This window comes from Coregonus clupeaformis, unplaced genomic scaffold (assembly GCF_020615455.1).
Source record: "Coregonus clupeaformis isolate EN_2021a unplaced genomic scaffold, ASM2061545v1 scaf2015, whole genome shotgun sequence".
NCBI classification, from domain to species: Eukaryota; Metazoa; Chordata; class Actinopteri; order Salmoniformes; family Salmonidae; genus Coregonus; species Coregonus clupeaformis.
This window is the reverse complement of record NW_025535469.1, coordinates 69,077-96,594: the sequence shown is the minus strand read 5'-3', so window position 1 is coordinate 96,594 and position 27,518 is coordinate 69,077. Positions and strand designations below refer to the sequence as shown.

At 41.9% G+C, this 27,518-nt stretch overlaps 1 protein-coding gene across 1 annotated transcript; it reads left to right on the top strand.

The window, feature by feature from the left end:
• The first annotated feature begins 5,131 nt into the window (after positions 1-5,131).
• On the top strand, positions 5,132-23,178 carry LOC121540837 (tripartite motif-containing protein 16). The gene is made up of 6 exons (XM_041849951.2): positions 5,132-6,020; positions 9,722-9,817; positions 21,608-21,841; positions 21,952-22,111; positions 22,237-22,296; positions 22,530-23,178. The coding sequence occupies exons 1-6, from the start codon at positions 5,469-5,471 to the stop codon at positions 23,039-23,041; spliced, it is 1,614 nt and encodes a 537-aa protein (XP_041705885.2). The 5' UTR covers positions 5,132-5,468; the 3' UTR covers positions 23,042-23,178.
• Positions 23,179-27,518: the final 4,340 nt, after the last annotated feature.

Genomic DNA, 27,518 nt, shown 5'->3' with positions numbered 1-27,518 from the left:
GGTTGGAACCAAAACTCTCAAATTTGGACTCCAGACCAAAGGACACATTTCCACCGTTCTAATGTCCATTGCTCGTGCTTCTTGGCCCAAGCAGGTCTCTTCTTATTATTGGTGTCCTTTAGTATTTGGTTCTTTGCAGCATTTCGACCATGAAGGCCTGATTCACACAGTCCTCTCTGAACAGTTGATGTTGAGATGTGTCTGTTACTTGAACTCTGTGAAGCATTTATTTGGGCTGCATTTTCTGAGGCTGGTAACACCTGTTAATTGAAATGCATTCCAGGTGACTACCTCATGAAGCTGGTTGAGAGAATGCCAAGAGTGTGCAAAGCTGTCATCAAGGCAAAGGGTGGCTATTTGAAGAATCTCAAATATAAAATATGTAATCTTTTGTTTAACAATTTTTTTGTTTACTACATGATTCCATATGTGTTATTTCATTGTTTTGATGTCTTCACTATTATTCTACAATGTAGAAAATAGTGAAAATAAAGAAAAACCCTGGAATGAGTACAGTGAGGGAAAAAAGTATTTGATCCCCTGCTGATTTTGTACGTTTGCCCACTGACAAAGACATGATCAGTCTATAATTTTAATGGTAGGTTTATTTGAACAGTGAGTGTAATGATGAAATGTCATAGTATTGTGAGGACAGAGGTAGAGTTACTAGATAATTAGTTTGGGGCCATGAAGTCTACATTCCTTATGTCGAAGTAGATTAGTGATGTTTAGGGTAGTGTGATTGATGGACAGGATATAGTGACCTGGGGGCAAAGGGTAATAACAACAGAGACAGGGAGGCCTATGATGGTTTCCAGATGTATGTGAAAGGAAGATGACCAAGGGTATACAAAGGAGAGTGTTTCCTTTGTTAGGTAGTTGGAAACAGCAAACGGCAAAGCTCTGTCCTTTGGTGTCTCTAACCCGGTACCGTTTATTAAATACTTGCATTAACTTTCCACAGAGTGTCTAAGTATATCCTTGCATCCTTGATTCTTTGAACACCCGAGAAACTCATCATAACAGTGAGAGACAGAATAACAATAAACAAATCCAGAGAAACGCATGTCAAAAATGTTATAAATTGATTTGCATTTTAATGAGGGAAATAAGTATTTGACCCTTCTGCAAAACATGACTTAGTTCTTGGTAACAAAACCCTTGTTGGCAATCACAGAGGTCAGACGTTTCTTGTATTTCGCCACCAGGTTTGCACACATCTCAGGAGGGATTTTGTCCCACTCCTCTTTGCAGATCTTCTCCAAGTCATTAAGGTTTCGAGGCTGACGTTTGGCAACTCGAACCTTCAGCTCCCTCCACAGATTTTCTATGGGATTAAGGTCTGGAGACTGGCTAGGCCACTCCAGGACCTTAATGTGCTTCTTCTTGAGCCACTCCTTTGTTGCCTTGGTCGTGTGTTTTGGGTCATTGTCATGCTGGAATACACATCCACGACCCATTTTCAATGCCCTGGCTGAGGGAAGGAGGTTCTCACCCAAGATTTGACAGTACATGGCCCCGTCCATCGTCTCTTTGATGCTGTGAAGTTATCCTGTCCCCTTAGCAGACAAACACCCCCAAAGCATAATGTTTCCGCCTCCATGTTTGACGGTGGGGATGGTGTTCTTGGGGTCATAGGCAGCATTCCTCCTCCTCCAAACACGGCGAGTTGAGTTGATGCCAAAGAGCTCAATTTTGGTCTCATCTGACCACAACACTTTCACCCAGTTCTCCTCTGAATCATTCAGATGTTCATTGGCAAACTTCAGACGGGCATGTATATGTGCTTTCTTGAGCAAGGGGGGGACCTTGCGGCACTGCAGGATTTCAGTCCTTCACGGCATAGTGTGTTACCAATTGTTTTCTTGGTGACTATGGTCCCAGCTGCCTTGAGATCATTGACAAGATCCTCCCGTGTAGTTCTGGGCTGATTCCTCACTGTTCTCATGATCATTGCATCTCCACAAGGTGAGATCTTGCATGAAGCCCCAGGCCGAGGGAGATTAACAGTTATTTTGTGTTTCTTCCATTTGCGAATAATCGCACCAACTGTTGTCACCTTCTCACCAAGCTGCTTGGCGATGGTCTTGTAGCCCATTCCAGCCTTGTGTAGGTCTACAATCTTGTCCCTGACATCCTTGGAGAACTCTTTGGTCTTGGCCATGGTGGAGAGTTTGGAATCTGATTGATTGATTGCTTCTGTGGACAGGTGTCTTTCATACAGGTAACAAGCTGAGATTAGGAGCACTCCCTTTAAGAGTGTGCTCCTAATCTCAGCTTGTTACCTGTATAAAATACACCTGGGAGCCAGAAATCTTTCTGATTGAGAGGGGTTCAAATACTTATTTCCCTCATTAAAATGCAATTCAATTTATAACATTTTTGACATGCTTTTTTTTGATTGTTTTGTTGTTATTCTGTCTCTCACTGTTCAAATAAACCTACCATTAAAATTATAGACTGATCATTTCTTTGTCAGTGGGCAAATGTACAAAATCAGCAGGGGATCAAATACTTTTTTCCCTCACTGTAGGTGTGTCCAAACTTTGACTGGTACTGTATGTATTTCAAATACAGTGGCTTGCGAAAGTATTCACCCCCCTTGGCATTTTTCCTATTTTGTTGCCTTACAACCTGGAAATAAAATGGATTTTTGGGGGTTTTGTATCATTTGATTTATACAACATGCCTACCACTTTGAAGATGCAAAATATTTTTTATTGTGAGACAAACAAGAAATAAGACAAAAAAACAGAACTAGAGCGTGCATAACTATTCATCCCCCCAAAGTCAATACTTTGTAGAGCCACCTTTTGCAGCAATTACAGCTGCAAGTCTCTTGGGGTATGTCTCTATATGCTTGGCACATCTAGCCACTGGGATTTTTGCCCATTCTTCAAGGCAAAACTGCTCCAACTCCTTCAAGTTGGATGGGTTCCACTGGTGTACAGCAATCTTGAAGTCATACCACAGATGCTCAATTGGATTGAGGTCTGGGCTTTGACTAAGCCATTCCAATACATTTTAATGTTTCCCCTTAAACCACTCAAGTGTTGCTTTAGCAGTATGCTTAGGGTCATTGTCCTGCTGGAAGGTGAACTTCAGTCCCAGTCTCAAATCTCTGGAAGACTGAAACAGGTTTCCGTCAAGAATTTCCCTTTATTTAGCGCCATCCATCATTCCTTCAATTCTGACCAGTTTCCCAGTCCCTGCCGATGAAAAACATCCCCCACAGCATGATGCTGCCAGCACCATGCTTCACTGTGGGGATGGTGTTCTCGGGGTGATGAGAGGTGTTGGGTTTGCGCCAGACATAGCGTTTTCCTTGATTGCCAAAAAGCTCAAATTTTTGTCTCATCTGACCAGAGTACCTTCTTCCATATGTTTGGGGAGTCTCCCACATGCCTTTTGGCGAACACCAAACGTGTTTGCTTATTTTTTTCTTAAAGCAATGGCTTTTTTCTGGCCACTCTTCCGTAAAGCCCTGCTCTGTGGAGTGTACGGCTTAAAGTGGTCCTATGGACAGATACTCCAATCTCCGCTGTGAGCTTTGCAGCTCCTTCAGGGTTATCTTTGGTTCTTTGTTGCCTCTCTGATTAATGCCCTCCTTGCCTGGTCCGTGAGTTTTGGTGGGCGGCCCTCTCTTGGCAGGTTTATTTGGGGTGCCATATTCTTTCAATTTTTTAATAATGGATTTAATGGTGCTCCGTGGGATGTTCAAAGTTTCTGATATTTTTTATAACCCAACCCTGATCTGTACTTCTCCACAAATTTGTCCCTGACTTGTTTGGAGAGCTCCTTGGTCTTCATGGTGCCGCTTGCTTGGTGTTGCCCCTTGCTTGGTGGTGCCCCTTGCTTAGTGGTTTTGCAGACTCTGGGGCCTTTCAGAACAGATGTATATATACTGAGATCATATGCACGCACCACTTTTCCGTTATTTATTTTTTTTAGAATTTTTTTAAACAAGTTCTTTTTTTCATTTCACTTCATCAATTTGGACTATTTTGTGTATGTCCATTACATGAAGTCCAAATAAAAATCCAGTTAAATTACAGGTTGTAATGCAACAAAATAGGAAAAACTCCAAGGGGGATGAATACATTTGCAAGGCACTGTACATGTAGCAGAGATACTGCCCATCTCTGTCTCCACATTATCTTCTGTAACATGTTGAAGGGAATGCCTGCTCTTGGACGCATACTCCACCCCAAAGCCACTCTCCAATTAGGGCCACATCCTAGTTAAGCAGTACACCTTGCTGCAGTCAGCTCTCTGTGCCCGTTATGTCTCTGTGTGCAGATTTTAAGTGATTGCCCAGTGATTATGCTCTGAGGAGAGCTAGGCATTTTATTTTGCCTTTTGAATGCCTTTTAAAATTGTGAAACATTCATTTTTAATAAAACTCCAGGACATTTTCCTGCTTAAACCGGTCCTTTGCCTCCAGTGTCCTGGTCCTGAAAACCCCCGCAGACAGAGTATTCTACTACCAGGGATGGGATAAAATTACAAAATACAATTACAAAATACAAATACAAAATACCATCAAGATCAATGTATCAAAATAAACCACTAAATACTTGTATTTTGTAATGTATTTAATTAAATGTAATGTATTTAATTTTAAATATAAAATACATTTGCAAGTAACCGGTCCGAACACCAACAACATTCTCAGTAACGGTTATAAAACCTTTTTTCTTGCTATGACAGTGATACTGTATGTTTGCTATCTACCTTAGTTAAGCAAGTCACTCTGGATAAGCTAAATGACTCACATGTAAATGTATATGAGAAAATGAACATACCAAATGAACTACAAAGCACACATTATAATTTGCCTTGTTTCGGGGCGGAGCTCATTAGAATAATACTCAGCATGCATTGCTTTTTTTATTTATTTATTACATTTACATTTTAATCATTTAGCAGGCGCTCTTATCCAGAGCGACTTTCAATTAGTGCATTCATCTTAAGACAGCTAGTTGAGTCAACAATATATTACAATCGTATCAAGTACATTCTCCCTCAACAAAGTATTTATCAATAAATATACATTTATATTTAGTTCATTTAGCAGATGCTTTTATCACACCATAGTTCTATCAGACTTCTGATACCAATGCAGGATGAAAGATGTGAACCGCTATAAAAATGGTATAGAAAAATATTTAGTGTTTTGAAAATACAAAATGCATTGGAGTGTAGTTCAGCTCAGTATGATTCAAATGACAAAATACTCAGAAGTATTTAAAATACGTATTTCAAATACATGTAACATAAATACTAACTATCTCTGTCTACTACCTAACACTCTGTCATACTTCCTTATCAAAGAAAACACAACCCCTCTACATACAGAGTACACAGTCAAGTAGTAAGCTACTCCCTGTCCTCTGGTGTAGAGTTCCATGAAACAGAAAGTCATCTTTGACACTGCCATTGCTTAACCTACGGGAGAGAGCACCAAAATGGCAGAGAATCAGGAACTGTTCTGTTGCTCCATCTGTCTGGATCTACTGAAGGATCCGGTGACTACTGCCTGTGGACACAGATACTGTATGGGCTGTATTAAAGAAAGCTGGGATCAGGATCGTCTGAAAGGTTTCTGCAGCTGTCCACAGTGCAGACAGACCTGTACCCCAAGGCCTGTTCTGAAGAAACTGAAGAAGAAAGGACTCCAGGCTGCTCCCCCTCCTATTCTGTGCTATGCTGGACCTGGAGATGTGGCGTGTGATTTCTGCACTGGGACCAGAAAGCAGAAAGCCCTCACGTCCTGTCTGGCGTGTCTGGCCTCTTACTGTGAGACTCACCTCCAACCTCACTATGCATTTCCTGGTTTCAAGAAGCACAAGCTGGTCAAAGCCACCGCACAACTACAGGAGAAGATCTGCTCTCATCATGACAAACTGCTGGAGGTTTACTGTCGTACCGATCAGCAGTGTATCTGTTATCTGTGTACAGTGGATGAACATAAAGGCCATGATACAATGTCAGCTGCAGCAGAGAGGACTGAGAAACAGGTAAGACCAGAACTACTTGTTGGTGACTGTCTGATAAACAAAGAATTAAAGATACAGTAGGAACTAAGGCTGTTTGAATATGAGATCATTCAAATGATATCGATCCACGGCAGAACAAATATGAACACAAACCTTGAGTATATAGATATGTTAACCCAGATTCTCCAAATGTATCACCATTTTCTAAAGTCAAACACCATTATCATTCGTTATCAAACACCATCATCATTCGTTATCAAACACCAAATCAGCTCCCTGAGACACCAACCACATACCCGATGTGTTTACTAGATAGTTGACTAGTTGGCTAGCCTTCCGGTAAAAAATAATGACTTGCCTGTCAACTTTTCATTGCGTAGCCCGGTGCGCCCTCCTGTGGACTCTTTAAAAATGGTTATTCACCAACATATTCAGTGTTGTAACCAAATAATGTCTCATCGTTTGTTTTACAGATTCATCTTATGTTTTGAGAAAGTAGATAACAGTTGAATACTAAAATATGAGTATTAATAATTTACATCAAATAAAACTTTGATTTCAGTTATGTGCATTGACATAAACAATGAAAACACTGTTGGAGTTTGTGTTGCAGAGGTGCACTTGGAAAGTAAAGGAATAAATACACAAGATGGGTTCAATAAATATATATATTATATTTTAGACATTTATTTTTTTGTACAAATAAATATTTTCATATGAACACAAACAAAACAAACAATTAAATCTCGACCTCCATCCCTATATTGTCACAAAAATCACAATAAAAATCCAGCTCCACCGCTACCTCATGCTCCCCGCAGCGAGCACAGCAGGTGGTGTCTTCTTTAAAAATAATAATAATAATAATAGAATATGATTAATATGGTTTTGCTAAATGTAGAAGTTCTTCAACAACAATAGTAATTGATACAACTGAGAGAGAGAAAAAAACAGATGATGAAGTACCTGAGAGTGGTGCCATGGGTGGCGTGACAAATGTGACCGGTGGAGCTTTTCTCTTCCTTTTCTGTGCTGCAGTTTGAGAAAAAGTAGTGTTAGACAGAGCATGTTTCATGAAAACCCTTTTCAACTTTTTTACATCAATGCCTCTGGAGGAAGCTGCAGAGGTTTTTGAGGAGGTGGAGATGACTTGAGGGCTGGTGCTATGTACTGTAGATATGTAAAGAGAGATTTTTTTCTCGTAATTTAACATGTGTTTACCTGTGGAGGTGGCGGTATTCAAATTGCAGGGGGCAGGGACACCAGACAAGGGGACAAGGCTGCTATGGTGGTGTGACCAGGAGAGACGGAGGAGGCAGTTGGTCCAGAGGAGGCCGTGTTGGTGGTGACAGACAGGGGGGGTGGTGTGCATCGTGGTGGTGATGGACAAAACCGCCGACGATGGCTTGGAGGAGCTGGTGTTTGTAATGGTGGGGTTGAGGGGCCGGCGATGGTGTGGCCGGGAGAGTAGGCACGTGGCCTTCTTCTGCAGCTGGGGACTCCGGCGGTTCCTACAGGTGTTGCACACTGGGAGGCACTGGCAGTGGTGATGCAGCTGTCAGGAGTGGTTCCAGCAGGGGGTCCTGCAGAGGCGATGGTGTCAATGGTCTCATCCATGGCAGCCCTCTCCTGTGCCCTCTGTGTTCTGAGGGCTGCCCGACGCTCTTTCTCCTCTGCCTCTGCCCTCTCCTTCTCACCCCTCTCCTGCCACTGGCGCGTGTATTCCTCCCCGGTGAGGCATGTGGCGACCACAGGGAGTCTTCTGTATCGGTCCAGCTGATACTTCAGGACAGTAAGGATGTGCCCAAGGTCCTTCGCTATCAGCCCCCCCTCTATTAGTGTGTATACTATCCCAGTGTGTAGTGGCCACACTTGGGGTAGATGATAAACGGGGGGACGTCCTCCCCAGCTGCGTCGAAGCAGGCCAGCACTGTGATGTGCTCCTTGGTCCCCGGAGCCTGCTGGTACACGTGTTTTGCGCCCCGGGGAGCCAGCACTTTGTGCCTGCTCTGGTCGCTACGAAACCCAGACTCATCGCAGTTATAGATTTGTCTGGGTTTCTCCCTCAACCCACTCTCCTCCAAGTGCTTCTCATAAGAAGTGAAGAAGGTGTCCATCATCAGACGTGTGGCACACTCAGCTCTCCCCATGTCAAGGGTGTCCGGCCTCCTCATGCTCAGGTTCTTGTGCCTCCTCCTGAACATTTCCCACCACCTCTTCCCCAGTGGTGGGATTGTTTCCCCTGGGTGCCGAAACCTACAATAGAATAGAATATATAATTGTCCATCCAGGATGAAAATGTTTGTTTTGGCATCACCATACACATCCACATTTACATCACACACATTGAGAACAGTCAGTCCACCAATCTACATACATAAATGCATAGAACACCAAATACCTGCATATTTTGTCGGCGTATTTCATCAGCCTCTGTCTGGTGAAGGGGAACCCATGGCTGGCGCAGTAGATACAGTACTGCACCAGATAATTTTCATCCTCTGGTGCAAGCAATGTGGGTGGTCCGCTGCGACAACCATGGGTCACCCGGCCGCTCAGCCTGTCCGCCAGGGTCTGCCGAGGTACACCATGCACCTTGGTAGATAAGAAAAGAAAACTGTTACTAGCAGATAAAATTCACATACACATGGTAATCTCCTAAAAACAAAAGATGCCTAACCTTGGCAGCCTGGCGGATAGCCATCCCTGCCCCGCAGTCCTCCATGGCATGGAACATGTCCACCTCACTCCACTGCTTCCTCTTGACTTTCTCCATGCTGTGGTGTTAATACATGTAGCTAAATAACTTGGCACAATATACACATTTTAGAAAGATAACTCAATCTGAATATGTATAAACATTTATTTCAAAGCTAAGGTATTGAAAGGTGATGAAAGTTTTCACAATAACTGAAAGTGTACCCACGTTTTTTGTTTGATGTTATCTGTAATGAAAATTAGTGTTCCAATTAGTTTAATATTGATGCATACATTGTAAAATTTGACTAAATACTGCCTCTATGTAGCTGTTGTAAAGATGAAACATAGCCAACAGTGATAGGTGTCAGAAAGTTAATGGTTCAAAGTTCCAAATACATTTTTGCAGATTGTGCAAAACGCCTCCGTCAGAGGACTCCAATTTTGATACGATAAAGCTTGACAACATTCAGCTGTTTTCGTGATATGTATTATCTAACGCTTACAATTTCTTTCCTTTTTGCTGTCTTAGCAGTTCTATCAACATTTAGCAACTAAGCTAGCAGCATTAGAAAATCCTTTAGCTATATTTCAGGGGTAAAAAGTTGGATATTAAATGATGTGTGGTCTGTCACGCAGTCAAATTTTACAATATGCTGCGTGCTCCACAAAATGTGTACATATATAACTTTTTTGAAAACGCTCAAAACCTAACTTAACTTACATAAATTGCACTGAAAATCGGTGGTCAGCTAGCTAGAAGGGTGTCGTTAGTCGCAAAACTTACCGTTATTTTCCAGTCAATTTAAATGTTGAGCTCGAGGTGATTTAGTCCTCCAACCGCTAGAGAGTGTCCGAGGTTAGGGGGTGTCCGATGTTGGGGGAAAATTAGCTATATAATTTCACACAGACACTTTCTCAACATTTGAATCCCTATCTTCTATTGGCCCTATGTCACATTACTATACTATTGATCTACTGGACAAATAAAGCTTGATAGCTCATTGAAGAGTGATTCTCCACAGAGGCAGCTTGGGATGAGTCAGCAGAAGGTCCAGCAGAGATTCCAGGAGAGAGAGAAGGAGCTGAAGGAGCTCAAACAGGCTGTGGAATCTCTCAAGGTGAGTATTGTTGACCAGAGGAGACACACCATTTCACTTCTCTTCTCCAGTCAGAGAGAGAGAGAGGGAGAGGGGACTCTCTCCAATCCCACTGACCCCACTGTTGGGAACAGGCTGTCTGGACCCCTTTCAGAGAATAGACTGCTTAATGTAACTGACAGGATATGAATCCGGGTCTACCGCAGGAGAAACCATCATCTTGACCATTACACCAAGAGGACATTCCCTATTGGGCTTAGGGCCGACACTGATTTTGAAGTCGCAGGCGGGGCTACCTCATCACATAACCATGAGTAACCATGACTGACTCATGTCCCCTATATATTAACATTAGTGGCGACCCGTCATTCAGGGCTTTGAGCCCCACATTTTTAGCCACACATTTTTTTGGGGGGGAAGCTTGCCTGTTTTGCATGTTATTTTGCCATTTATACATGTCACATATCAGTTTGCAAACAATGTAAAAAAATTATATATCATTGAATTAATAAAGCTGCATACAAACATGGTCTCTTTTTTCTTTTCTTGAGTAAGGCATCTCCAAAATGCAGGTGTTTCAGCCTAGCTCAGTGCTTTCTGTGGTGGTGGGGCAGCCAGTGGAAAATACGGAGCGTTGCGCCGTGATTGGCTAAAATTCAAGCCCCTTGGGTGCTGCCCTAGTGTTATATTAGAAGTGCACATCCAAGAAGGCTCAAGGTCATTGGCCACAGATAAAATGACGTCAAATCACGTTATATCTACAGTAGCTTTGATTGGACTGATCATGTCAACATCATACATTCAAAATCTTAGCTAGCAGTCATCATCATGAATCAAGTCGACAATCTACTGGCAAATCCTTTTTAATCCTTGTCATATGATGAGAAATAATGAAGAGAAATTATAGATAAACATACCGGTGCTCACCGACATTAGGCATAAACATTACACAACAAGTTGGAAATCGCAAATTCAACAATGAGTGTTTTGGAAGGAATGAGTGGCTAACTGCAAAGCAATCACTAGCCTGCTATTCAGTGGAGTGGCTGTGTGGTCCCAAGTCTAGGATTAAGGGTCTCTTTTCCAAGTTTAAAATTATAAACATTCAACATTGGCCATGCTGTCAATGAAGCATGATTTGTGCCGCGGTCAAAACAGCTGTTAACTCGGAACTGCGAAATCGGACTTTAGTGAGTTCAAGTCAACTGGGAACACGGGGAAAAAACAAGCTACGACTGGGAAAATACGTTTTGAACGGTCATCCAACTCGGAATTGTAAATCTGGAACTCGGGCCTCTTTCTAGAGCTACGACCTGAAGATCACTGATGTCATCATGATTCAACCTTATTTTTTCTGAGTTCCCAGTTGTCTTGAAAGCACCATAAATCCAGAGAATGCCAGACTTTGATGACAAAATTTGATGACATAATTTGTCCACGAAGGACCGCCGCGCCACCTTCCTGTTCAAGTGAGCACAAAAAGGTGAGTCCAAAAATGTCTTGTATGCTGCTGCATAAATTTAATATGCCAGCGAGATATGTATACTGTAGCTAAGAAAGTAATAGTAAGTGTATGTTGTGTAGAAAGCTGTTAGTAGCCCATGTGCCTCACCCTAATAATTTGGTCTATTTTCACCTCTTAATTTCGCCTAATGTTCTGATTTGGTGGTGCACATGTAGCCTATAACCTGTTTTAGAGAAATGTAATCACTGAATATTGTAAGAACTTTCATTGTCTGGTTATATGCCCCCTTTATTTATCCTACGGTTCTGACTTGGTGTACAGGGAGAACACTGTAAGAACGACCCATGTTCTGAATTCTGTCGCTGTACATTTCAAAAGTGCTGAACAAATAGTTATATTGACTACGTCCGTCCTAGCTCGCTCATTATTACCTTAATCGAAATTACGGATTGCCTCTTATCCGCTTATCGTCCCCTTATGCCATAGTTTGTACATCTCAATTGTCAGTAGAAACCACATTTGTTTAAGCAAGTCAGCCATATCAGCTATGTTTTTTAAAAAGGCAGTAAATTATGCTGAATGAACTGTTTCGCTGCCAGTCAAGGCTCCGCTGATAGCCAGGTGTTGCAGTGATAAGGTGTTGGGACTGCTGTTGGGACTCTGCTGTTGGGACAGCTTTATGTAGGCCCTAACAGTTTGTTGGCACCGTTTGTCACTGTTATAGTGCTATTAATATATTGTTTAGTGTTGTGTTGTGTAGTGGCTTTGCTGACATGCATCCCACTTTTTTTATTTATTACCCCACCAAGATTTACATGCTAAAATCACCACTGATTAACATGGAGCTCTCTCTCTCTCTCTCTCTCTCTCTCTCTCTCTCTCTCTCTCTCTCTCTCTCTCTCTCTCTCTCTCTCTCTCTCTCTCTCTCTCTCTCTCTCTCTCTCTCTCTCTCTCTCTCTCTCTCTCTCTCTCTCTCTCTCTCTCTCTCTCGCTTGCTCTCTCTCAATTCAATTAAATTAAATGGGTTTTATTGGCATGGGAAACATATGTTCACATTGCCAAAGCAAGTGAAATAGATAATAAACAAAAGTGAAATAAACTATCAGAAATTAACAGTAAACATTACACTCACAAAAGTTTCAAAGGAATAGAGACATTTCAAATGTTATAATTCAAGTGCAAACAGAGTGAGCCGTGCGCCAGACCGAGTTCTGGAGGTGAAATGGAAATGAATGAGGGCAGGTTAAGTGAGGTAGAAGGTCTGGTGAAGAGCTCAGAACCAGAGCCTGGCATCAATGGACATGATAAAGAAGAATCTGGTGCAGTAGGAGTTACATTTTTGGAGTACCCGCAAAACACCAGTCTCAACGTCAACAGTGAAGAGGCGACTCCGGGATGCTGACCTTCTAGGCAGAGTTGCAAAGAAAAAGCCATATCTCAGACTGGCCAATAAAAATAAAAGATGGGCAAAAGAACACAGATACTGGACTTTTTCTTTGCAACTCTGCCTAGGTCAGCATCCGGGAGTCGCCTCTTCACTGTTGACGTTGAGACTGGTGTTTTGCGGGTACTATTTAATGAGGCTGCCAGTTGAGGACCTGTGAGGCGCCTGTTTCTCAAACTAGACATTCTTATGTATTTGTCCTCTTGCTCAGTTGTGTACCGGGGCCTCCCACTCCTCTTTCTATTCTGGTTAGAGCCAGTTTGCGCTGTTCTGTGAAGGGAGTAGTACACATCGTTGTACGAGATCTTCAGTTTCTTGTTAATTTCACGCATGGAATAGCCTTCATTTCTCTGAACAAGAATAGACTGACGAGTTTCAGAAGAAAGTTATTTGTTTCTGGCCATTTTGATTCTGTAATCGAACCCACAATTGCTGATGCTCCATACACTCAACTAGTCTCAAGAAGGCCAGTTTTATTGCATCTTTAATCAGCACAACAGTTTTCAGCTGTGCTAGCATAATTGCAAAAGTGTTTTCTAATGATCAATTAGCCGTTTAAAATGATAAACTTGGATTAGCAAACACAATGTGCCATTGGAACACAGGACTGATGGTTGCTGATAATGGGCCTTTGTACGCATATGTAGATATTGCATAAAAAATCTGCAGTTTCCAGCTACAATAGCCATTTACAACATTAACAATGTCTACACTGTATTTCTATTTTAATGGGCAAAAAAAATGCTTTTTTTTCCAAAAACAAGGACATTTCTAAGTGAACCCAAACTTTTGAACGGTAGTGTATATACACACATATACATACAGTATTTGATCCCCTGCTGATTTTGTCTGTTTGCCCACTGACAAAGAAATGATCAGTCTATAATTTTAATGGTAGGTTTATTTGAACAGTGAGAGACAGAATAACAACAAAAAAATCCAGAAAAACGCATGTAAAAAATGTTATAAATTGAATTGCATTTTAATGAGGGAAATAATTATTTGACCCCTCTGCAAAACATGATTTAGTACTTGGTGGCAAAACCGTTGTTGGCAATCACAGAGGCCAGACGTTTCTTGTAGTTGGCCACCGGGTTTGTACACATCTCAGGAGGGATTTTGTCCTACTCCTCTTTGCAGATCTTCTCCAAGTCATTAAGGTTTAGAGGCTGACGTTTGGCAACTCGAACCTTCAGCTCCCTCCAAAGATTTTCAATGGGATTAAGGTCTGGAGACTGGCTAGACCACTCCAGGACCTTAATGTGCTTCTTCTTGAACCACTCCTTTGTTGCCTTGGCCGTGTGTTTTGGGTCATTGTCATGCTGGAATACCCATCCACGACCCATTTTCAATGCCCTGGCTGAGGGAAGGAGGTTCTCACCCAAGATTTGACGGTACATGGCCCGTCCATCGTCCCTTTGATGCGGTGAAGTTGTCCTGTCCCCTTAGCAGAAAAACACCCCTAAAGCACAATGTTTCCGCCTCCATGTTTGACGGTGGGGATGGTGTTCTTGGGGTCATTGGCAGCATTCCTCCTCCTCCAAACACGGCGTTTTGAGTTGATGCCAAAGAGCTCCATTTTGGTCTCATCTGACCACAACACTTTCACCCAGTTCTCTTCTGAATCATTCAGATGTTCATTGGCAAACTTCAGACGGGCATGTAAATGTGCTTTCTTGAGCAGGGGGACCTTGCGGGCGCTGCAGGATTTCAGTCCTTCACGGCGTAGTGTGTTACCAATTGTTTTCTTGGTGACTATGGTCCCAGCTGCCTTGAGATCATTGACAAGATCCTCCCGTGTAGTTCTGGGCTGATTCCTCACCGTTCTCATGATCATTGCAACTCGACGAGGTGAGATCTTGCATGGAGCCCCAGGCCGAGGGGAGATTGACAGTTCTTTTCGTGTTTCTTCCATTTGCGAATAATCTCACCAACTGTTGTCACCTTCTCACCAAGCTGCTTGGCGATGGTCTTGTAGCCCCCTTCCAGCCTTGTGTAGGTCTACAATCTTGTCCCTGACATCCTTGGAGAGCTCTTTGGTCTTGGCCATGGTGGAGAGTTTGGAATCTGATTGATTGATTGCTTCTGTGGACAGGTGTCTTTTATACAGGTAACAAACTGAGATTAGGAGCACTCCATTTAAGAGTGTGCTCCTAATCTCAGCTCGTTACCTGTATAAAAGACACCTGGGAGCCAGAAATCTTTCTGATTGAGAGGGGGTCAAATACTTATTTCCCTCATTAAAATGCAAATCAATTTATAACATTTTTGACATGCCTTTTTCTGGATTTTTTTGTTGTTATTCTGTCTCTCACTGTTCAAATAAACCTACCATTAAAATTATAGACTGATAATTTATTTGTCAGTGGGCAAACGTACAAAATCAGCAGGGGATCAAATACTTTTTGTCCCTCACTGTACATACATATATACATACATATAAATACAGACACATATATATACATATCCTTTTTTAAATATATTTTCCTTTATTACTTTCCAACCCCACCACCCCTCCCCTAATTGGAGTAAACTAGTGAACAACAACTCTTAGGCCTCTACTTCCAGCTTATACATACTATATACATTTTATGGACACAGTCAATTTTACAATAATTATATTTTGGTTGTTTTTACTCCTGAAGTTCCTCAACCTCTCCGATCATTTTCATGATGTCCTCTACCCTCAACCTCTCCGATCATTTTCATGATGTCCATCCGGTTTGCTTCTATATGCCATACCTTTCAAACTGTGCTCTTTCACAAAAGTTCTCAACCTATAACCTATATACTTATTATGGACACAGTATGTTTTACATTAGTTATTTTGTTATTATTAGTTGTTATTAGTTATTAGTCCCAACCTTCAGCTCCATTCAACCCCTCCCATTTATCTATTAACATCATCCATATAGGATTTCTATTTGCCATATATTTTTCAACTGTACTGTGATGTTTCACAAAAGTTCTGAACCTTTCTATTCTCATTGTTTCTACAGATTGTAAATTGAAAATATAAATTTTTGCTAAAAGTATTATTATATTATTGATCGATTGACTATGACTTTTCAGATCACCCAGTAATGCTATCTGTAAGGTTAGCTCCAGGTAAATATTGCAATCCTTCAGCCATTCTTGGACCTGTGACCAAAAACAAGCTACAAATGGACAGTACCAAAACAAATTATTTAATGACTCTGTCTCTTCGCAGCAAAATCTGCAGAGCTGGGAAGATTGTATCCCCCATATAAATAACATTCTATTGGTAGCAAGAATTTTTTATAATAATTTAAATATAAATATTCTAAGTTTTGAATCTGGCGTCGTTTTGCGTATCAGTTCATAAACCATTTGCCATGGAATTCGTACGTCAAAAATCTCTTCCCAACTATTTTGCAATCTATATGGGACGGCTGTCAATCCTTTGGTCCTTAAATTAAACTGGTAAACTTTTTTATTTATCACAATTTTCTTTAACCAATGATGGTCTTTAATGCAGGGCCGACAGACAAGTTCCTTACTTTTTCCCCCTTCCACTTTCCCCTTCCATTTTTGCGGTAATGCTGCAATTATTTGGTTGTAATTTTGGGTAGAGCAGACATTTCCATATGTTTTTGTTAGCTGCATGTGCGACATAACTCCACCAGTCATATCTATGATATCATTTACGAAGATTATACCTTTTTTAAACATTTTTTCAAAAAATTATGTTTTTTTTAATCAATTAGTATATTTGAGTTTAACCACAATATTTGTTGCATTATTTGTTCTGTCGTTTCTGGAGGATTAAATTGAAATTGCAACCAACTTTCTATGGCTTGTGTTAGAAATAGTGATATTTGGGAGATTATCTCCTTTTCAAATAACTGAAAGTGAGAGGTTGTAATCTGAATAAAGGGAAAAAGGCCATTCTTGAACATTGGGTGAGACAATCTTACTAATTTGCTAGAGAACTAGTTCGGATTTAAGTATAACTTTTGTATGACTGAAGCTTTTAGTGATAGGTTTAATGCTTTAATATTTAATAATTTCTGTCCTCCGAATTCATATTCATTATATAAATAGGCCCATTTAATTTTGTCTGGCTTGCCGTTCCAAATAAAATGTAAAAACATTTTCTCATATAATTTAAAAAACTGTTCGCTAGGCGTAGGCAAGACCATAAGCAAATAGGTAAACTGGGATAATACTAAAGAGTTAATCAGGGTGATTTTTCCACAAATAGACAGGTATTTACCTTTCCATGGTAGCAAGATCTTATCTATTTCTGCTAACTTTCTATAAAAATTTATTGGAGTGAGATCATTTATTTATTTTGGGATATGTGTTCCGAGTATATCCACATCACCATCACACCATTTTATTGGTAAATTACACGGTAATGTAAAAAATGTATTTTTTAGTGATCCAATACGTAATATAGTACATTTATCATAATTTGGTTGTAATCCAGAGAGGTTAGAAAATGTATCTAGATCTTTTATGAGGCTGTGGAGGGATTCAAGTTGTGGATTTAAAAGAAAACATGAATCATCAGCAAATAATGACACCTTTGGTTTAAGCCCTGGATTTCTAATCCCTTGATATTATTGTTGGATCTGATTTTAATAGCTAACATTTCGATGGCCATAATAAATAGATATGCCGATAGTGGACAACCTTGTTTTACTCCTCTTGACAGTTTAAAACTTTCTGAGAAATAGCCATTATTTACAGTTTTACACCTAGGGTTACTATACATGATTTTAACCCATTTTATAAGAGATTCTCCAAAATTGAAATGCTCCAAGCATTTATATATAAACTCCAGTCGTACTTTATCAAATGCCTTTTCAAATTCAGCTATGAATAGCAGGCCTGGGTTCCCAGATTTTTCATAGTGTTCTATTGTTTCCGGTACTTGCCTTATATTATCTCCAATGTATCTTCCATGTAAAAAACCTGTCTGATTAGAATGAATAATGTCCGACAATACCTTTTTAATTCTATGCGCTATACATTTTACTAGCATTTTTGCATCACAACACTGAAGTGTAAGGGGCCTCCAATTTTTTTAATGGACTGGATCTTTATATTTCCCACTTGTATCCTGTTTCAGTAATAATGAAGTCAGACCTGACAATCTACCATTTACTGGGGTACTGTTAGCGGTAAATGTGAAAGTTGACCAACTGAAGGAAAACATTCCCAGTGTTTGTGATGCTAGTCGTTTGGGGCGACGTAGACAGGGTGGCGTGAGTGGTGAAACAGAAGAGTCGTTGTCTATTTTTCTGAGTTTTGATGTTGAGTCTTTGCCCAACAAAGTGATGTTAGGATATATAAGTTATCCTGTACGAGCTTTTGTGCCGAATACATTACCTTATTACAGGTGTCAAGCTTATGGGCACGTGGCAGCAGTGTGTGAGAGGGAGGTTCCTAGGTGTGAGAAGTGTGCAGAAGGGCATGAGACAAATGAATGTGTAGCATTGGGGAAAGTAGTGGTATGTGTTAATTGTAGGGGTGCCTATGTTGCTGGGGATCAGAAATGTCCCATGTGAGAGAGGCAGGTTGAGGTTTCCAGGGTTAGAGTAGTGCAGAAGCTGTTATGCTGAGGCAGTGAAGAAAGTAGTGGAAGATGGGTCAAGGGTGAGGGATCCTGAGAGGAGTGGGGTGAGTAGTAGATCTGTATCAGTACAGAGGGATAAGCCAACAAGTGATCTATGTTTCAGTAAGATAGGATTTTAGCATTTATAGTGATGGTTATCAACTGTACTGCAGGGATGGAACGTACGTCGCAGAAAATAGAGGTTGTGGTGGCAGCTGCAGAGAGGTATTTGGGTGTGTGAGACTTGACATCAGAAGAGTTACAGGGTGTGTTAAGTGGTGGTGTCCCATCCTTTCAGGCTGTTGGCCTGAAGTAGGACTAAATAGATTTAAATAGATACAAGTACAGTAGGGTAGTGTTTTATTTATTTAATTTGTTAGTGAGTGTAAGATGGCATTGGTTAATTTGCTTTCAAGCACAGTTATACTCCAGTCTGGCAGTAAGACAACATTTATTGGTTGTACAGTGCATTCAGAAAGTGTTCAGACCCCTTGACTTTTTCCACATTTTGTTACGTTACAGCCTTATTCTAAAGTTGATTCAATTGTTTTTTTTCTTCATCAATATACACACAATACACCATAATGACAAAGCAAAAACAGGTTTGTATAAATGTTGTTCTTGGTCAGTGAACAGGTAGGAGCGGAACATTCTGCATCCAGAATGAACAAGGCGGTGGATGTGTTAATGAAAAGTTAGTTGGCTGGTGGAGGTGAGGCAGGTTGCAGCTGGGCAATATGAGCAGAGGCAGGTTGCTGTAGTAATGGAGACTGCGGTAGGCAAAGGCTTGGTGGGCTCATCCCAGGAAATATTGCCTGTCATTGGGGAGGAGGCACTAATCAGGGGGGCAGATGGCGGAGGAGGAGGAAAAGTGGGGAGAGTCGGCGGGAGGAGGGCGAGGAGGCCTCGTTTTTAGACGGCTCATTGGATCCAGAGCTGACAGCCAATCAGGCTGAGGGCCCAGTATATATGGTGAGAGAACTTTCTAGGTTCCTGATGGAGACTAAAGGGGAAAAATAAGGTTCTGCTGGAGTCTTATTTTATTGATCCTGGAAGGTTTGTAAGGTCAGTACAACACATGATGAAGAATGAGGGGTTTAGTGTCCTCTCACCCAGGAAGCGGTATAGGCTGAGAAAATGGGTCATGGGTTGTTAAGGGCATGTCTTCAGAATCTGCTTAAATTGATGTTTTTTTCTGGCATGGCGGCTTTATGGGCTTCTCTACTGGTTTCTGATGGTGGTGATTTCCCTCCCACCTCTTATGGAGATTACACGGTTAGACTTCCTTAACATGAACGGTGACAGAGACTGGGGGAAAAAACATTTACATGAGATTTTTTTGCATGAGACACACAGTGTATTGGGGGTCTGGTGGAAGGGGCCGCAGGTGCTGAGCCATGGCACAAATCTTAGTGCAGGGGTAGCAAAAGAGGTGTGTAAGGGTAGGTTGTTAGTGGTTAGAGCCAAAATCAATGACCTTGTCTTTGCTTTCATAAATCTGTGTGCACCTAGTACAGGGCTCAGTTCTCTGTTTCACCAGGGCCCAGGCAGGTGTCCTGTTGGAAATTCCATGTAAAGCTCTTACAAGATGGCTCTTTTTGCTCAAACTTCCAAGGCTTTTGGGAGAGGTGGGGACAGCAGAAGGTGGAGTTTGAGTCTCTCTGTCAGTGGTGGGATGTAGGGAAAGCCCAGAGCTAGATTTAACATGTTGGGAGAGATGGATGCTCCCAGCTCTTTCTTTTTGGGGTTGGAAAAACAGAGTGTGGAAACCAAGAAAATCCCTTGTTTTATGTTTGTCTGATGGGTGGATAACTTCTGTTGTGGGGGAGATGAGGGAGCCTGATGGGTGGGTAACTTCTGTTAATAGTTTGAGGGTTTACGAGGGGGCGTCTTCTGCTTAGGTAAACTGGGGCAAGAGTGAGGCTCTGTTATGTGGGGCATGGAGGGACAGGGCGCCTCCGCAGCTTCCAGGGGGGTTGCAGTGGGGCTGTGAGAGGCTCAAGGTGCTTGGGGTGTATCTGGGCTCGTAGGGGTGAGTTAGGAAGAACTGGGAAGGAGTGTCACAAGCGGTGCTGTCGAGGCTGACGAAGTGGAGGTGGCTCCTCTCCCAAATGTCATACAGAGGGAGGGTGCTGATCATCAACAACTTGGCGGCATCCTCCCTATGGCATAAATTGGCCATTCTCAACCCCCTGGTGGTCTGCTTGCGGATCTGCAGCGCAAGTTAGTTAAATTTTTTCTGGTCGGGGTATCACTGGCTGAGGGCGGCGTTGCTGTACCTGCTTGTCAAGGAGGGGGGACAAGGCCTGGTGGACCTGGAGAGCAGGGTGGCAGCGTTCTGACTGAAGGCAGCACAGAGGATACTGTACCGTACGGAGGTGGGCTGGAGGGAACCAGCATGTGCTCTGTTGAGGAGGGCTGGTGGTTTGGGGCTGCATCAGCAGCTCTTCATCATGCGGCCGGAGAGACTCAATACAGCAGGGGTCTCTGATTTCTATGCTGCAGTACTGAGGGCCTGGCAGCTGCTGAGTACTGGGGGAGGTCCAGGAGGCTCTGCCTGACCCAGTGAGGAGGGGGCTGGAGCAGCCTGAGGAGAGGCCACCACCGTTTCCACCACTGCAAGTGACAGCAGAGATTGGGGACTGGCAGGAGAGTCCGGAGGACTTACTGACTTTTAACACTCTGAGCCTGGGGGAGTTTGAGGAGGTGGGGGGTAAGGTGCTGTACACCCTCAGTGTCAAGGTTAGACACATCAGGAGCTTAGCGGGAGTGAAGGGGCATCAGTAGCAGGGGGTTGTGGGGGCTGAGAGCATGGCAGGGTATAGGTGGAGGGTGCTCTATAAGCTCCCAGTGCTGGAAAGGTCAGGGGTCCTCCAGTGGAGGGTATTACATGGAGCCCTGGACACCAGTAGCTGGTTGTGCTCGGGTTGAACTGGGAGTTGGGGAGGGGTGTCCGTTATCTGCAATGACAGACTGTTTGTCATGTTTTTTTCTGTGTTGCCAGGGTAATGCCATTACTGTTGACGCCTTAGGGTTGAGTTTGAGTTGTACAAAATGATCAACAGTGTGGAGATGTTTCAGGAGGTATGGGGGCTCAGGGGGGCTGTCTGTACGGCTGGAGAGGAGGGGTTGGATGTACGGTTGTAATGTGGTGCTGGATGGTGTATTGTACTGTGGTGTTGGGTACTGGATAATGTGATTGTGTGGAGGTTGTGGTGGCACGCAATGTGTTTTTAGGAGGGGGGTTGTTAGTGTGATGAGGATGGCTCATTAAAGTAAGACAAGTCAGTCTCTCTCTCTCTCTCTCTCTCTTAACAGCGCTCTGCACAGGCAGCAGTGGAGGACAGTGATGAGATCTTTACTGAGCTGATCCGCTCCATTGAGAGAAGGCGCTCTGAGGTGAAGGAGCTGATCAGAGCCCAAGAGAAGGCTCAAGTGAGTCAAGCTGAAGGACTCCTGGAGCAACTGGAGCAGGAGATAGCTGAGCTGAGGAAGAGAAGCACTGAGCTGGAGCAGCTCCCACACACAGAGGATCACATCCATTTCCTCCAGGTAACTAAACTGCCTTGATAGATGTGATATGACATTAAAACTCTCAAACAATTTGTTCCGTTCTCTCTCTCTCTCTCTCTCTCTCTCTCTCTCTCTCTCTCTCTCTCCAGAGTTATCAGTCTCTCTCCAGTATCAGTGTATCTTCAGACTTACCCAGCATCGTTGTCCATCCTCTTCACTACTTTGGAGATGTGAGTAAGACTGTGTCTGAACTGAGAGAGAAACTAGAAGACTTCCTTAAAGAAGAATGGACCAAGATCTCCACTACAGGTGTGTTGAAAATAATAAGAACATCAACTTTAGACCATTGAAAGTTCCCTACTAGTCATATACATGTGGAATATGGTATGATGATAACATTCCCTCTCTCTGTGAATGTGTTTGTGTGTCTGTAGTGAATATAGTGGATGTTGTACTGCCTCCAGATCCCAAGACCAGAGAACAGTTCTTACGATGTGAGTCTCTTTAATCTGAAGTAACTAACAGTCTTTTTTTACTGACACTCCTAAACAATCCCCTCTAGAAATATATAGCAATAGTAGATCTAATCAAAGACTGAGTATCTATCTGACTCCTCATATTTCTCTGATTTGATCTCTGCTGTGCTCTAATCAAAGACCGGGTAGATACAGTATCTGACTTAACTTATTGTTCTAACTCCCCTCATTGGTCTCTGCTCTTCTCCCAGATTCCTGTCAGCTCACACTGGACCCAAACACAGCATACACACACCTCTCTCTGTCTGAAGGGAACAGAAAGGTGACCGATACACACGAAGTCCAACCATATCCTGACCATCCAGACAGATTCACAAACCACTACAAGGTTCTGTGTAGAGAGGGTCTGTCTGGATGCTGTTACTGGGAGGTGGAGTGGAGTGGGGAATGTGTTTATACAGCAGTCTCATATAAAGACATCAGCAGAACAGGGACAGATGGTGGATTTGGAGAGAATGACAAGTCCTGGAGTTTAGAGTGCTCTAGTGGTGGTTATTGGTTCAGACACAAAAATGTTGAGACTAAAGTATCAGGCCCTCAGTCCTCCAGAGTAGGAGTGTACCTGGATCACAAGGCAGGTACTCTGTCCTTCTACAGTGTCTCTGACACAATGACCCTCCTCCACAGAGTCCAGACCACATTCACTCAGCCCCTCTATCCTGGGTTTTATCTCTCTGGTACTGCTGAGCTGGTTAAACTGTAGTAGGGTCCACATAGATACTAGTCATGCTGGTGTTGATGGTCCCCAGATGTGATGATTCATTCTGCTTTGTTTTATGTACAATGATTTGACTGATTTGATCTTCAGAAGATGTTATGAATTCAAATGTAATGCATTCATATTTTTTTAAGTGCAATGTTTTAATCTTATATATTCACATTAATCATGATGTATGCTTTTGATGTATATATTATTGGCTTTCATAACCATTTATATGTTTTATCAATTGGTTCTCTGTCTCTATGTAATTTTCCTCAGTATCATTGAACAGCTTGTAGTCTCGGCCCTAATTGATGTGTTCTCTGTCACCTGGAGCTGCATGGAAAATGGTCCAGGAACAAAATAACAATTCCCAAGGACTAGTCAGCCCACTACAAGCTGGTATCACTTACTTTCTACTTAAACTATATGACATATGAAGCCTAGTCCTAGACTAAAAAGCATGTTGAAATGGAGATGTCCGGGATTCCGATTTGGCAACTTTTATTCTCCCATACTGCTCAGTCAAGCAATATTAAACCTGTCCAGCAGGTGGTGCTATTAACCAAACAATAAAAACAGCACATATCTTGACTTGCCACTCAGTATATCAGTAATGTTCAGAATTGTACTTTAATATCATGGGAGATTGATGGTCTTTTTAATCCACTACCCAGAGTCTGGAACAGATGAAGTTAGGTCTGCTACTGTTCAGTTATTAAATATGATTTATGGTGATGGGAAATAAAAAATACATCTAGTAGTAGTTTTCCTTTGCTATTTATTCCAAGGTGTGTCTTTAACTTGTACATGGATTGTGTTGAAGCTGGCATGTGGTGTGGATGATAGAATAGAGTGAATAGAGGAGAGAAGAGAGGAGGAGAGGAGAACATAATATAGAAGACAGATAATGACACCAAATGACACCCTGTTCCCTGTTCTGACCAGATCAAAAGTAGTGCACTACATAGGGAATAGGGTGTAGATTGGAGATTTTAACGTACACTACCTATCAAAAGTTTTAGTAACAGACACATCTCAACATCAACTGTTCAGAGGAGACTGTGTGAATCAGGCCTTCATGGTCGAAATGCTGCAAAGAAACCACTACTAAAGGACATCAATAATAAGAAGAGACTTGCTTGGGACAAGAAACATGAGCAATGGACATTAGACCATTAGAAACTTGTCCTTTGGTCTGGAGTCCAAATTTGAGATTTTTGGTTCTATCCGCCGTGTCTTTGTGAGACGCGGTGTGGGTGAACGGATGATCTCCGCATGTGTATTTCCCACCGTAAAGCATGGAGGAGGAGGTGTTATGGTGTGGGGGTGCTTTTCTGGTGACACGTGATTTATTTAGAATTCAAGGCACACTTAACCAGCAAGGCTCCCACAGCATTCTGCAGCGATATGCCATCCCATATGGTTTGGGCTTAGTGGGACTATCATTTGTTTTGATGGGGTGGGTTGTGGTCTTTTCAGAAACATTAAAAACTTTTAAAGTTTCAATTATGTTTTGTTAATGGCCAGAGATGTGAATTTAGTATGTGGAACATTTTCACAACTCTAAGCACAAAAATTTAAATCAGATCCTCAAAATGTCTCATGTTTCAAAAATATAAACACATTTTCAATTAAATGAGTACAACAAACAAATGCACAATAGTCACTTGTTCACTGCTCCAATTTCATCTTTAAATTTGGATACATACAGTGGGGGAAAAAAGTATTTAGTCAGCCACCAATTGTGCAAGTTCTCCCACTTAAAAAGATGAGAGAGGCCTGTAATTTTCATCATAGGTACACGTCAACTATGACAGACAAATTGAGAAAAAAAAATCCAGAAATTCACATTGTAGGATTTTTAATGAATTTATTTGCAAATTATGGTGGAAAATAAGTATTTGGTCAATAACAAAAGTTTCTCAATACTATGTTATATACCCTTTGTTGGCAATGACACAGGTCAAACATTTTCTGTAAGTCTTCACAAGGTTTTCACACACTGTTGCTGGTATTTTGGCCCATTCCTCCATGAAGATCTCCTCTAGAGCAGTGATGTTTTGGGGCTGTCGCTGGGCAACATGGACTTTCAACTCCCTCCAAAGATTTTCTATGGGGTTGAGATCTGGAGACTGGCTAGACCACTCCAGGACCTTGAAATGCTTCTTACGAAGCCACTCCTTCGTTGCCCGGGCGGTGTGTTTGGGATCATTGCCATGCTGAAAGACCCAGCCACGTTTCATCTTCAATGCCCTTGCTGATGGAAGGAGGTTTTCACTCAAAATCTCACGATACATGGCCCCATTCATTTTTTTCCTTTACACGGATCAGTCGTCCTGGTCCCTTTGCAGAAAAACAGCCCCAAAGCATGATGTTTCCACCCCCCATGCTTCACAGTAGGTATGGTGTTCTTTGGATGCAACTCAGCATTCTTTGTCCTCCAAACACGACGGAGTTGAGTTTTTACCAAAAAGTTCTATTTTGGTTTCATCTGACCATATGACATTCTCCCAATCCTCTTCTGGATCATCCAAATGCACTCTAGCAAACTTCAGACGGGCCTGGACATGTATTGGCTTAAGCAGGGGGACACGTCTTGCACTGCAGGATTTGAGTCCCTGGCGGCGTAGTGTGTTACTGATGGTAGGCTTTGTAACTTTGGTCCCAGCTCTCTGCAGGTCATTCACTAGGTCCCCCTGTGTGGTTCTGGGATTTTTGCTCACCATTCTTGTGATCATTTTGACCCCACGGGGTGAAATCTTGTGTGGAGCCCCAGATCGAGGGAGATTATCAGTGGTCTTGTATGTCTTCCATTTCCTAATAATTGCTCCCACAGTTGATTTCTTCAAACCAAGCTGCTTACCTATTGCAGATTCAGTCTTCCCAGCCTGGTGCAGGTCTACAATTTTGTTTCTGGTGTCCTTTGACAGCTCTTTGGTCTTGGCCATAGTGGAGTTTGGAGTGTGACTGTTTGAGGTTGTGGACAGGTGTCTTTTATACTGATAACAAGTTCAAACAGGTGCCATTAATACAGGTAACGAGTGGAGGACAGAGGAGCCTCTTAAAGAAGAAATTACAGGTCTGTGAGAGCCAAAAATCTTGCTTGTTTGTAGGTGACCAAATACTTATTTTCCACCATAATTTGCAAATAAATTCATTAAAAATCCTACAATGTGAATTTCTGGATTTTTTTTTCTCAATTTGTCTGTCATAGTTGACGTGTACCTATGATGAAAATTACAGGCCTCTCTCATCTTTTTAAGTTGGAGAACTTGCACAATTGGTGGCTGACTAAATACTTTTTTCCCCCACTGTATTCAATCTCAGTATCTTCTTTTCAGAATGCAATATTCACTTTACTTTTTATATGATTGAATTGTAATTTGTTAACAATATAATCACTTAATCAAACTGCTCAAAACTGATAACTACTGAACCAATTTGATGTAGATAGGACAAAGTGGAAAGAGTCACTATGTGCAACCATTTGGAATTATAGTGTGCGTGTGTGTGTGTGTCTGTGTGTGTGTGTGTGTGGGTGTGTGTGTGTGTGTGTGTGTGTGTGGACCCAGGTGTGAGGGGCTTGTTGTGGCCCTGGGGGTAGTGCATTGGGCTACTGTATATGTGAGACAAAAGACTTGGTGCTTTTGATCAAGTAGAGTTCTTGGTTAATTGTGGAACAAAGATGTGTTATGCCATTGATCAGTGGTAGTTGATCAGGCTATCTGAGGAGCCAAAGGTCTATTCTGACTGATCAGGTTTGTGGGGTGGAGAGGAGGGGTTTTGGTTGGGCATGTTGAAACAGTTTCACTCCAGCTACATTATACACCACATAGCTTTATAGGAAGTAGTTTAATCTACTGAAACTTCTTCATGGCCAAGCTGTTTTAGTTCAACATCTTGGAAATAATTTTGACTCCCCCTTGGTTTTTGAATGTATTTGGACAGTGAAGCTAAAATGTTTTATTTGGCTCTATACTATTTTGGATTTGATATAAAATATTTTATATAAGGCAACAGTACAGAATGCCACCTTTTATTTGAGGGTATTTTCATACATATCTGTTTTACTGTTTAGAAATGAATGTACTTTATCTAGCACAGGAGGTTGGTGGCATCTTAATTGGGGAGGTCGGCCTCGTGGTAACGGCTGGAGTGGAATAGGTGGAATGGGATCAAATACAAATATAAGAAGGTGTCATAAGTATTTGGACAAATTCACTTATAGTGTATTACACTTAGTCAACAGTTTAGTATTTGGTCCCATATTCCTAGCAGGCTATGACTACATCAAGCTTGGGACTCTTGTTGGATGCATTTGCAGTGTGTTTTGGTTGTGTTTCAGATGATGTTGTTCCCAATAGAATTGAATGGTAAATAATGTATTGTGTAATTTTGGAGTCGCTTAAAAATATTATGTTCTTATTTACAATACAAGTGACTTTTTTTTATAGATGTGGATATTGTTTTTAAGCGG

What these genes read in the sequence shown, in the direction of transcription:
- LOC121540837 (XM_041849951.2), top strand. Translation starts at nt 5,469, where the DNA reads ATGGCAGAGAATCAGGAACTGTTCTGTTGCTCCATCTGTCTGGATCTA. An exon ending in ATCACATCCATTTCCTCCAG is followed by an intron (nt 21,842 to 21,951) that starts GTAACTAAACTG and finishes CTCTCTCTCCAG; the next exon opens with AGTTATCAGTCTCTCTCCAG. An exon ending in CAGAGAACAGTTCTTACGAT is followed by an intron (nt 22,297 to 22,529) that starts GTGAGTCTCTTT and finishes CTCTTCTCCCAG; the next exon opens with ATTCCTGTCAGCTCACACTG.